This window comes from Oncorhynchus kisutch, linkage group LG22 (genome assembly GCF_002021735.2).
Source record: "Oncorhynchus kisutch isolate 150728-3 linkage group LG22, Okis_V2, whole genome shotgun sequence".
Classification (NCBI taxonomy): Eukaryota; Metazoa; Chordata; class Actinopteri; order Salmoniformes; family Salmonidae; genus Oncorhynchus; species Oncorhynchus kisutch.
This window is the reverse complement of record NC_034195.2, coordinates 40147151-40159619: the sequence shown is the minus strand read 5'-3', so window position 1 is coordinate 40159619 and position 12469 is coordinate 40147151. Positions and strand designations below refer to the sequence as shown.

At 42.4% G+C, this 12469-nt stretch overlaps 2 protein-coding genes across 6 annotated transcripts in view; one reads left to right on the top strand and one right to left on the bottom strand.

Annotated features, from left to right (window-relative positions):
- LOC109867000 (protein bicaudal D homolog 1) overlaps window positions 1–12469 on the bottom strand; it is a 77137-nt gene that overhangs the window by 47359 nt on the left and 17309 nt on the right. The window lies entirely within an intron of this gene.
- Window positions 2322–9761, top strand: LOC116356287 (pyrin-like). Its single transcript, XM_031801250.1, has 2 exons — window positions 2322–2461; window positions 6922–9761. Exon 2 carries the CDS (start codon window positions 6924–6926, stop codon window positions 8271–8273), a length of 1350 nt encoding a protein of 449 aa, XP_031657110.1. The 5' UTR covers window positions 2322–2461; window positions 6922–6923; the 3' UTR covers window positions 8274–9761.

Sequence of the window (12469 nt, the reverse complement as noted above, 5' to 3'; positions counted from 1 at the left end):
CAGGAGAAAGCCAATGTTTAGCTTGTCCTTTTGAAGCGATTACATCTGGCCCCCAGTCATCATTCCACCACTGATAAGAGGGACGCTTGGACCAGAGCCCAGAATGCCCATCACTTATTAAGGCTCATTCTGTATGTATCCTCTACTCTCCTCATCTCTCCCCTCCTCTCCTCATATCTCCTTTCTTCTCCTCATATCTCCTCCCCTCGTATCAACTCCTCTCCTCTCCTCATCTCTCCTCTCCTTCCATTTCCTCTCCTCATATCCCCTCCCCTTCCCTCTCCTTTCCTCATCTCTCCCCGCCTTCCCTCATCTCTCCTTATCTTTCCTCTCCTCACATCTCTTCCCCTTCCCTCTTCTCTCCTCATCTCTCCTTCCCTCACCTCATCTCTCCTCTCCTTCCCTCTCCTCATCTCTCCTCTCCTTCCCTCTCCTCCCCTTCCCTCTTCTCTCCTCTCCTTCCCTCTCCTCATCTCTCCTCTCCTTCCCTCTCCTCTCCTCATCTCTCCTCTCCTCATCTCTCCTCTCCTTCCCTCTCCAGCTGAGAACAGATGGTTTGCAAACTGGCCCTTAACAGCTCACTGCCCTGTGTGAGATTATTAAGTGGAGTGGCATTAACTCTTCCACACATCACATATGTGACAAACAAGTCAGCAGGTAGGATAAGCATTGCATCACATCTAACCTTACAGTCTTACTGAGATAAAATCTATTATACGAGAAGTGGTTCAAAATGACAGCATAATCCAGATGGATAAGAGTGCTAGTGTCATAATAACTGTATTCATTTATTAAGAGAGAGAAATACAGACAAACAGAGGGAAGAGAAAAGAGATGGCTTTTACAGTATTTACTAACACATCATTTTATAACGTATTTTACCAGCTCTCTCAGCTGGGTAATATGCCCTAGAGGGGACGGTTGGGGACGGTTGGCTCAGCACAGTGGTAACTGCGCCAAAAGGTCAGAACACAGACGAAGTGGGCTGAAAGGAGGAGAGGAAAAGAGAGGAGGCTTTGATGCAAGATGCCCTGTAAGACCTGTCCTGACTCATCAGCATGATGCAATGGCAGACTGCATGGGCTCTTGGACCCCTTCCATCACCCTAGCTTCAGTCACTCCGAGAGAGAGAGAGAGAAACACCCTCCTCCTATATCTTCTCATCTCATAACAACTGTTGCCTAGCCTTTGTTCTTAGAGCATTTCAGATAAAGGACTATTGCCATAGAACAAATTGAAAAAATAAAGCTTATAATATCCTCCACAGTCATAAGTCATAACAGCTAAGATACTCTAATAACTACAGATATTCTTAAATTAAATGATTGGGTGGTAAGTATGTGCCTGTGGGCTCAATTTAAATCAGTCTCTGCTCTGAAAGCTCAAAAATCTTCATACAGCCCAGTGCAGAGTAGTCTCACATGAACCACTAATGTCGCCTTCCCACTTCCAGTGTACCGTTTGTCCCTTAACCAGATTCCCTCAGGCTGTGACAGCATCTCATCTTCCATCCATCAAACTGTTAAGAACCACAGGTGTGCCTGGGCCATATTACTCTTCCACAGAGGACCTGTCTAGTAAACTCCAGGCAGCCACATGGTAAATCAAGGTGTGTGTGTCTGCATGGAGAGGGATGTGTCCCTCTCCTCTGGCTCCAGCTCTCCATAAAGCCAGAGATTCATTAGGGCCTCAGAAGCCTTATGTCCTATATCAGGGATGGGGGTGGGGGCCACCAAAAATCTGAACTCATCATGAGGGGGACGCAGTGGTTTGCGGTTCTGCGTACCCACAACCCATACCCACACATGCAGTCAGAGGCGGACCTAGCCTTTTGGGGGCCATAAGGGAAATTTTGTTGCCTCCCCCCCCCAAAATTGTGGCACACTTGACAGGAGAGAGAAAAATATAATGTTTTTGAGTTCATTTCCTGCAATTCTAGACATTTGTCCATGGGGTGTAGAGAAAATGTTGCAGTTTTAAAGCAAGTTTGTTGCAATTCTACAAATTTTGCCATAGGGTGAAGAGAAATGTTTTCAGTTTTTATTTAATATGATATCTGAGTGAGAGTGACTAACAAAATCAGTTGCCCATCCCTGTCCTATATACTGGCCGGGCTGGAGACAATGGGAAGGACAGTCAGAATGAATATGTATTTCGATGTGAAAAAGTAATTTCGGGTGTTTAATTGTTGCCAACATGATAGAATGAGCACTGCTACGGCGAAGTTAATATTTAACTTAACTTACCTCAAGTTGATATGATGTAATAGTTCTTTAGGAGAAGGGTGAGGAGGAAATACATATTTTACGCTGGTACGGTAACTGACTTCAGGGTAATACAGTAAAGTGAAACTGTCCTGGCCAGGTACTGTAGGCTATATAAAGTAATCGCCTCAAGTGATTATCACTGAAGTGAAAGAAGATAGTCATACAGAAACACTACTAGACAAGCACACAATCAGGTGAGTGAACAGGTTTATTTACCAAGGGGATATTTCTTAATGCTTCGATAGAAAAGTCATGTATAGATTGGACTAGGGCTGTTATGGGGACCGTATTACTGCCACATCGGCCGTCACGAGTCATGACGGCAGTCAAATTTCACGTTACCGTTTAGTCACGGTAAATAGACTTCTCCAAGCTCTGATGCTGCTTATGGTCATTAGTAGACTACCAAACTTGCTAACTGCCTGGTACTCAGCACTCTATTGTCCCTCAATTCACTCTGACACCAATGCAAATGTTATCGAAAATCAAACAATTCATGAGAGCTCATGAGCTCATGCTGCTCAACATTTCTATAGGCTATGAAATTGCGTGAGAAAACAGAGTGATGACCTCTATTAAAAAGAGGAGGATCCCATTAACTTTCTAAAGGCTTAATATATTTATTTCTCAACTTTCCTAATATTAAGCACCTTGCTTCTCTTTACAACAGGAGTTTAGCCTACCTGGCTGGCATGAAAATTAACCACAGAAAAAAAGCATCCTCCATTCGCTATTTAAGTGCATAGATGACATGTATTTTTTCCTGAGCCCCTTTTTTTGATAAGGTTTGTATCACAACTAAAGTCTTAAAATGAAGCACATTAATCCTGATTTACAACGGGTGTAAACCCGACCTGGCATACATACACAACACATAAGTTCAGAGTTTGGGGGAAACTAAAGGCATTACATGCATAATCGCATTTGCGGTCACTTTTGAGAGTGGTATTTTACTGCTAATTGATTGCATTTTGGAACATTTGTGCTTGTAGCCTACTGTCTAGTGCGCATTGCTACGCTTGTAATGCAAAGAAATAGCCTAATTGTTGATCAACATTTTAAGCTAAATGTTATGATTGGTTGCTTCAGCCTCATCGCGTAAAAAAGTTTTTTTGATGCTAGTGGTTGTATTAATTTGGGATCTATTGCATCCCACAACTGTCTCAAACTATCTTTGGAATATTTATTTCTCACACAGAATAGATAAGGTCAACTTTTGTACTATGGGGAAAAGTAGATTGATATAGGCTAGTGCTTTCGCTGTTCGTTAGGTCTACTCATCTTGTTGGCTGACAAAAAGTAAATGTGGACAGTTCTTCCAATATCTTCAATGTGCACCTCAGAATTGGATAAGGACGAGCGCAGTTGCGTCCCCAAAGTATCTGTCTTCACTTGTAGCCTGTGAGAAAGACCTGATCACGTGAAGGGCAGAGAGAGCCATGTGAGTGAGAGATGCTTCGGAGCATACAGCCGGGAGAAGGGAATTATATTTATAATATTAATTACCGTGAGACTGGCAGTTACTTACTTGAAAGTCACCAGCTGACTGTTCAACATTACATAACATGTGGCAGTTCTACATTGCATTATACAGCACAAATGTTATTTTATTGTAGTATCCTACCAATATGCCCCAGGATAGATTAAACTCTTTGGGCTCTGGTACACATTATTGTGTTTGTATGTGGTTGGTGATTATTAAGTGATATTCACAGTGCTTTTCATTTTGTACTGCTCTGGTGGATGTGTAGCTGGTTACTGGGTCATTCCACCAATAGAGTGCATTTTGGGTAATCGAATAAAATGTTATTGGTTGCATACACATATTAAGCAGATGTTATTGCGGGTGTAGCGAAATGCTTGTGTTCCTAGCTCCAACAGCGCAGTAATATCTAACAATACACACACATCTAAAAAGTAAGATAATGGAATTTAGAAATATATAAATATGAAACAATTTCAATGATTTTACTGAGTTACAGTTCATTTAAGAGGAAATCAATCAATTGAAATAAATTCATTAGGCCCTAGAAGTGATTCAGCTCGTCTGGTTGGCTCGTGTCACTCGGCAGCTCGACGCTGTGCTTCCCTTTTGTAGTCTAATAGTTTGCAAGCCCTGCCAAATAAGACTAGCGTCGGAGCCGGTGTGTAATATGATTCAATCTTAGCCCTGTATTGACGCTTTGCCTGTTTGATGGTTAGTCGCAGGGCATAGCAGGATTTCTTGTAAGCTTCCGGGTTAGAGTCCCGCACCTTGAAAGCGGCAGCTCTATCCTTTAACTAAGTGCGAATGTTGCCTGTAATCCATGGCTTCTGGTTGGGGTATGTACGTACAGCCACTGTGGGGACGACGTCTTCGATGCACTTATTGATAAAGCCAGTGACTGATGTGGTGTACTCCTCAATGGCATCGGAAGAATCCCGGAACATGTTCCAGTCTGTGATAGCAAAACAGTCCTGTAGTTTAGCATCTGCTTCATCTGACCATGCCGAGAGCATGCCGATTGCGCACTCTGTGGCATTGTGTTGTGTGACAAAACTGCACATTTTAGAGTGGCCTTTTTATTTTCCACAGCACAAGGTGCACCTGTGTAATGATCAAGCTGTTTAATCAGCTTCTTCATATACCACACCTGTCAGGTGAATGTATTCAGTGGTGTAAAGTACTTAGGAAGGCCATAAAGATCATCAAGGACCACAACAACCTGAGCCACTGCCTGTTCACCCCGCTATCATCCAGAAGGCGAGGTCAGTACAGGTGCATCAAAGCTGGGACCGAGAGACTGAAAAACAGCTTCTATCTCAAGGCCATCAGACTGTTAAACAGCCACCACTAACATTGAGTGGCTGCTGCCAACACACTGACTCAACTCCAGCCACTTTAATAATGGGAATTGATGTAAAATATATCACTAGCCACTTTAAACAATGCTACTTAATATAATGTTTACATACCCTACATTATTTATCTCATATGTATACGTATATACTGTACTCTATATCATCTACTGCATCTTTATGTAATACATGTATCACTAGCCACTTTAAACTATGCCACTTTGTTTACATACTCATCTCATATGTATATACTGTACTCGATACCATCTACTGCATCTTACCTATGCCGCTCTGTACCATCACTCATTCATATATCTTTATGTACATATTCTTTATCCCTTTACACTTGTGTGTATAAGGTAGTAGTTTTGGAAGTGTTAGCTAGATTACTCGTTGGTTATTACTGCATTGTCGGAACTAGAAGCACAAGCATTTCGCTACACTCACATTAACATCTGCTAACCATGTGTATGTGACAGATAAAATTTGATTTGATTTGATTGAAGTAAAAATAATTTAAAGTACTACTCCAGTAGTTTTTGGGGGGGTATCTGTTCTTTACTTTAGTATTTATATTTTTACACCACTACATTCCTAAAAAAGAAGATGTACTTTTTACCCTATACATTTTCCGTGTCACCTAAAAGTACTAATTACATTTTGAATGCTTAGCAGGACAGGGAACTGTTTCAATTCACATACTTATCAAGAGAAAATCCCTGGTCATCCCCACTGCATCTGATCTGACGGACTCACTAAACACAAATGCTTCATTTGTAAATTATGTCTTAGCGTTGGAGTGTGCTCTTGGCTATGTGTAAAAAAAAATGAAAGAAGAAAATTGTACTGTTTGGTTTGCTTAATAGCAAGAATTTGAATTGTTTATACTTTTACTTGTGTGCAAAGCTGTCATCAAGGCAAAGGGAGGCTAATTTGAAGAATCTCAAATATAAAATGTATTTTGATTTGTTTAACACTTTCTTGGTTACTACATGATTCCATATGTGTTCATTCATAGTTTTGATGTCTTCACTATTATTCTACAATCTAGAAAATAGTACAAATAAAGAAAAACCCTTGAATGAGTAGGTGTGTCCAAACTTTTGACTGGTACATGTATATATATTTAAAACCAAATACTTTTAGGCTTTTACTCAAGTAGAATTTTACTGGGTGACTTTCACTTTTACTTGAGTAATTTTCTATTAACATAACATTACTTTTACTCAAGTTTGAAAAAGGGGTTACTTTGTCTTGGTAAAGAAGAAATGGTCACTAACAGGGATGTAAAATGATTTGTGCAGAAATTTTGAAAAATAAGCTTTTTTGTGCATATGGAACATTTCTGGGACCAAGGTGCAGGTGAAAGGTAAGACTTTACATGTTGCATATTTTTGTTCAGTATAAAATATCAAAGGGAGGCAAAGGACACTCTATTAGTGGAACGACCCTACTGTCCCTACTGGGTGTTTGAATGTTTTTTTGTATTCTTTTTAAAACTGAAATAGAAAATATATTTTAGAGGCAAATATACGTATCTCTATCATTGTTTTGGTTTCAGTTTAACAAGGTATGTGATGCATGAGTCACTGACTGGCAGATTGTGCCAACCAAAGGTTTTCCCCCGAGAATACCTGTGACCAATGCTGGCTTTATCTGTACATCTGATCTGCACCAGTCAATCAAGTTTCAGTTCTTGAATGGTAATTTCCATTCATGTTTTACATCGACTGAACTGAAACTAAGCTAAACTGAACTAAACTAAATAGAAACAAAACAAAACAAAAAATAACTGACTGTGTTGTCTTGTTCCCAGCTATGTCGCCAAACAACAAGTGGATAGGGAGGGGCCTGCATGCCAGCCTGTTGTACCTGGTTTTATTTGTGTGCCTGGTGCGCACCGCTACTCTGGACGAAGAAGATATTGAGATTGATGATGAGGAGGAGGAAGACCTGGAGTATGAATACAGTATAAAACAAGACAGACACACCTGTGGAAGCGGTCAAACTGGTCAGTATCCATTCTGTAAGGACAAGGAGCAGGTCATTCACCACTACGTCGACACAAGGGATGAGTGTGGAGAGACAGACTTCAAGAAAGTGCGGGGGGAAATGCAGCTGATGATCCAGGACCGACGAAAGAAGATGAAGGAGATCGTACACTCTGCAAAACTCACAGAGAAAAATGTGGAGAGGGAGAAAGAGGACACTTTGCTGTTCCTGACTGAAGTGACACGGCTCATTCAGAAGACCTATGTAGATGTCATTGAGGAGATCGAAAAGAAGCAGAAAGCAGCAACAACCATGGCTATAGAGCACATTCTAGAGCTAACACAGGAAATCTCTAAACTACAGGAGAGAAGCTCTGAACTGGAGCAGCTCTCACACATTGAGGACCACCTTCACCTTCTCCAGATGTTCCCGTCCCTGTGTACCCCACCGGCCACCATTGACTGGTCTGAGGTCAGCATTCACAGTGATCCAAGTGTGGGGTCTATGAGGAGAGCTGTGAACAAGCTGAGAGAAGCACTCAATAGTGAAGAGAGCAGGCTGTCTGCAGCTGAGTTGGGAAGGATTAAGACGTGTGCAGTGGATGTGACTCTGGACCCTGACACAGCACATCCGCACCTCATTGTCTCTGAAGACGGGAAACAAGTGAGAATTGGAGATCTCCGGCAAAATGTCACAGATGGCCCTGAAAGGTTTAATTCAGTTGTTAATGTCCTAGCAAAGGAGGGCTTCTCCTCAGGGAGATTCTACTATGAGGTGCAGGTGAAAGGTAAGACTAGGTTGGATTTAGGAGTGGCCATAGAGTCCATCAACAGGAAGAGTGGGGTCACCCTGAGCCCTGGCCATGGATACCTGGCTATATGTCTGAGGGATGGGGATAGGTATGTAGCTGCTGAAAGCCCTGCTATCCTCATCGCTCTTAGCCAGAAGCCCCAGAAGATAGGGGTTTATGTTGATTATGAACAAGGCCAGGTCTCCTTCTATGATGTGGATAACAGGTCTCATATCTACTCCTTCACTGATTATTCTTTCAATAAGAAACTCTATCCCTTCTTTAGCACTGGCACCGATGACAACGGTGAAAACTCAGCCCCATTAGTCATTACCCCAGTCAATCAACAACTGAGTATTCATTTCTTCACTTTTGAAAAAGCCTGAAAATTGATTAAATACAACTTACAATGTGTATATACACTGAGTATACAAAATATTAGCAACACCTTCCTAATATTGAGTTGCACCCAACACTTTTGCCCTCAGAACAGCCTAAATTCATCAGGGCATAGACTCTACAAGGTGGTGAAACCGTTCAACAGGGGTGATGGCCCATGACTCCAATGATTCCCACAGTTGTGTCAAGTTGGCTGGATGTCATTTGGGCTGGATGTCATTTGGACCATTCTTGATACACACGGGAAACTGTTGAGCGTGAAAAACTCAGCAGCGCTGCAGTTCTTGACACACTCGCGCCTGGCACTTACCACCATACTCTGTTCAAAGGCACTTCAATCTTTTGTCTTGCCCATTCACCCTCTGAATGGCACACATCTCAAGGCTTAAAAATCTTTCTTTAACCTATCTCCTCCCCTTCAACTACACTGATTGAAGTGGATTTAACAAGTGATGTCAATAAGGTATCATAGCTTTCACCTGGTCAGTCTATGTCATGGAAAGAGCAGGTGTTCCTAATGTTTTGTACAATCAGTGTATTGAGGCTGTCAGAGTTAGTTTACATTTTGTTATTAATTGCATTGTCTGAATGCGTTCAAAATAAATTGAAAACATCAAAAATACATATCATATACACCTAAAAAAGTTGTGATGTCAAAACAAGGTTAAAGAATGTGTGCTTTATCAATTTACCTGATTTTGTTAACTGTTACTTTGGACAAAATCAAGACTTCAATATTCTTGTAATGCTTTTTGTATAAAATAATCTTAAATTACAGCTCAATTTGAGCTAATTCTGAATATGCAAATAATTGTGATTTATCACAGCAAGTCCTGCGATTAATTATACTTAAATATGGTATTGTTCTGTCGTAACCGGCCGCGACCGGGAGGTCCATGGGGCGACGCACAATTGGCCTAGCGTCGTCCGGGTTTGGGAGGGCTTGGTCGGTAGGGATGTCCTTGTCTCATCGCGCACCAGCGACTCCTGTGGCGGGCCGGGCGCAGTGCGCGCTAACCAAGGTTGCCAGGTGCACGGTGTGGCCTCCGACACATTGGTGCGGCTGGCTTCCGGGTTGGAGGCGTGCTGTGTTAAGAAGCAGTGCGGCTGGTTGGGTTGTGTATCGGAGGACGTATGACTTTCAACCTTCGTTTCTCCCGAGCCCGTACGGGAGTTGTAGCGATGAGACAAGATAGTAGCTACTACAACAATTGGATACCACGAAATTGGGGAGAAAAAGGGGGAAAAAAAGAAGAAAAAAATTGTATTGTTTCACGGCCCTAGTATCTGTAGAATATCATTATATATCAATGTTTAGGGAAGCACATTGGGAAAGCACTGTGTTACATCAAATCAAATCATACAATTGTTTTCCATTTACTTTTTTGTTTGCACGTTGTTTCAAATGTCATATTTCAAAATGTCTCTCCAGTTTTCCCCTTCTTGAAGAAATTAAAGGTTATAAATTACATTAACTGAAGGTCTAATTAAATGAATCCATTCAGCCAACAATACGTCTCAAGGACCTTGTGGTTTTCTATCCAGAACATTCTGAATGACACAACGCCTTCCACCCTGACAACTCTTATGTCAAGGTCCATGTGGTTCCTCCATCCAGAAGCATCTGAATGACAACACTTTTCACCCTTAGAATTCTACAGTATTACTCTTTGTCCCAAGTGTTCCGTTGATACCATAGGGTGAGATAGAATCAAAGCTCTAGGAGAACCACTCCCAAACACACGCTCTCTATGACAAATCTGCATTAGCCGATTAATTGCATGGTAGAAAAGTTCGATTGGTTTTCCAGCAGACACCCTGAGAAAGGCTGCTAATTTGCTGTGTTACAGAGCAGGAGGTGAGAATGAGACAGAGGCAACTTATGGCTGTTTCACAAAGCAGGAGATATGTAAGAGACCGAGAGAGTCTACAGTCTCCGTGGCTCACTTGCCAGGTCTATAGCCAGGAACATGGAGTACTGCGCTGCTAATAAGAGATGCCAGGCTTATAGCCAGGAAGATGGAGTACTAAGCTGGGAAGAAGACCCACAGGCTCTAGTCTCTATACTCCAGTCTTTAGTGCACTGGGTGATTGGGAACAATCCAGTATTCTCCATACACAACGTTTTTTATTTTATTTTTATTTCACCTTTATTTAACCAGGTAGGCTAGTTGAGAACACCTTTATTTAACCAGGTAGGCTAGTTGAGAACACCTTTATTTAACCAGGTAGGCTAGTTGAGAACACCTTTATTTAACCAGGTAGGCTAGTTGAGAACACCTTTATTTAACCAGGTAGGCTAGTTGAGAACAAGTTCTCATTTGCAACTGCGACCTGGCCAAGATAAAGCATAGCAGTGTGAGCAGACAACAAAGAGTTACACATGGAGTAAACAATTAACAAGTCAATAACACAGTAGAAAACAAAGGGGGAGTCTATATACAATGTGTGCAAAAGGCATGAGGAGGTAGGCAAATAATTACAATTTTGCAGATTAACACTGGAGTGATGAATGATCAGATGGTCATGTACAGGTAGAGATATTGGTATGCAAAAGAGCAGAAAAGTAAATAAATAAAAACAGTATGGGGATGAGGTAGGTGAAAAAGGGTGGGCTATTTACCAATAGACTATGTACAGCTGCAGCGATTGGTTAGCTGCTCAGATAGCTGATGTTTGAAGTTGGTGAGGGAGATAAAAGTCTCCAACTTCAGCGATTTTTGCAATTCGTTCCAGTCAGAGGCAGCAGAGTACTGGAACGAAAGGCGGCCAAATGAGGTGTTGGCTTTAGGGATGATCAGTGAGATACACCTGCTGGAGCGCGTGCTACGGATGGGTGTTGCCATCGTGACCAGTGAGCTGAGATAAGGCGGAGCTTTACCTAGCATGGACTTGTAGATGACCTGGAGCCAGTGGGTCTGGCGACGAATATGTAGCGAGGGCCAGCCGACTAGAGCATACAAGTCGCAGTGGTGGGTGGTATAAGGTGCTTTAGTGACAAAACGGATGGCACTGTGATAAACTGCATCCAGTTTGCTGAGTAGAGTGTTGGAAGCCATTTTGTAGATGACATCGCCGAAGTCGAGGATCGGTAGGATAGTCAGTTTTACTAGGGTAAGCTTGGCGGCGTGAGTGAAGGAGGCTTTGTTGCGGAATAGAAAGCCGACTCTTGATTTGATTTTCGATTGGAGATGTTTGATATGAGTCTGGAAGGAGAGTTTGCAGTCTAGCCAGACACCTAGGTACTTATAGACGTCCACATATTCTAGGTCGGAACCATCCAGGGTGGTGATGCTAGTCGGGCATGCGGTTGCAGGCAGCGACCGGTTGAAAAGCATGCATTTGGTTTTACTAGCGTTTAAGAGCAGTTGGAGGCCGCGGAAGGAGTGTTGTATGGCATTGAAGCTTGTTTGGAGGTTAGATAGCACAGTGTCCAAAGACGTTAATCATTACAGGAGAGAGTTTACAGAGCAGTCAACAGAGCGCTCTTGGTGTGAATGTGTGCTGGTAGGCCTTGGAATTTGGGTCTATGGAAGGTCCTCTCACAGGGGTGATGTCATCAGCATTAGCGGCTCATTTTGTTACGTTACAGTTTTTCTCATCAATCTACACACAATACACTATAATGACAAAGTCAAAACAGGTTTTAGACATTTTTACAAATGTATTAAAAATAAAAAATGGAAAAAAGTATTCAGACCATTTACTCAGTACTTTGTTGAAGCACCTTTGGCAGCGATTACAACCTCGAGTCTTCTTGGCACACCTGTATTTGGGGAGCTTCTCCTCTTCTCTGCTGATTCTCTCAAGCTCTGTCAGGTTGGATGGGGAGTGTCGCTGCACAGTTATTTTCAGCTCTCTCCAGAGATGTTCGATCAGGTTCAAGTCAGGGCTATGGCTGGGCCACTCATGGACATTTAGAGGCTTGTCGTTGTCCTGTTGGAAGGTGAACCTTCGCCCCAGTCTGAATTACTGAGCGCTTTGTAGCAGGTTTTCATCAAGGATGGTACTGTTCATCTTTCCCTCAATCCTGACTAGTTTCCCAGTCCCTGCCGCTGAAAATCCCCACAACATGATGCTGCCACCACCATGCTTCAACGTAGGGATGGTATTGGCCAGGTGCTGAGCAGTGCCTGGTTTCCTCCATTCAGGCCAAGGATAGTCCTTTAGGTGTGCCATAACT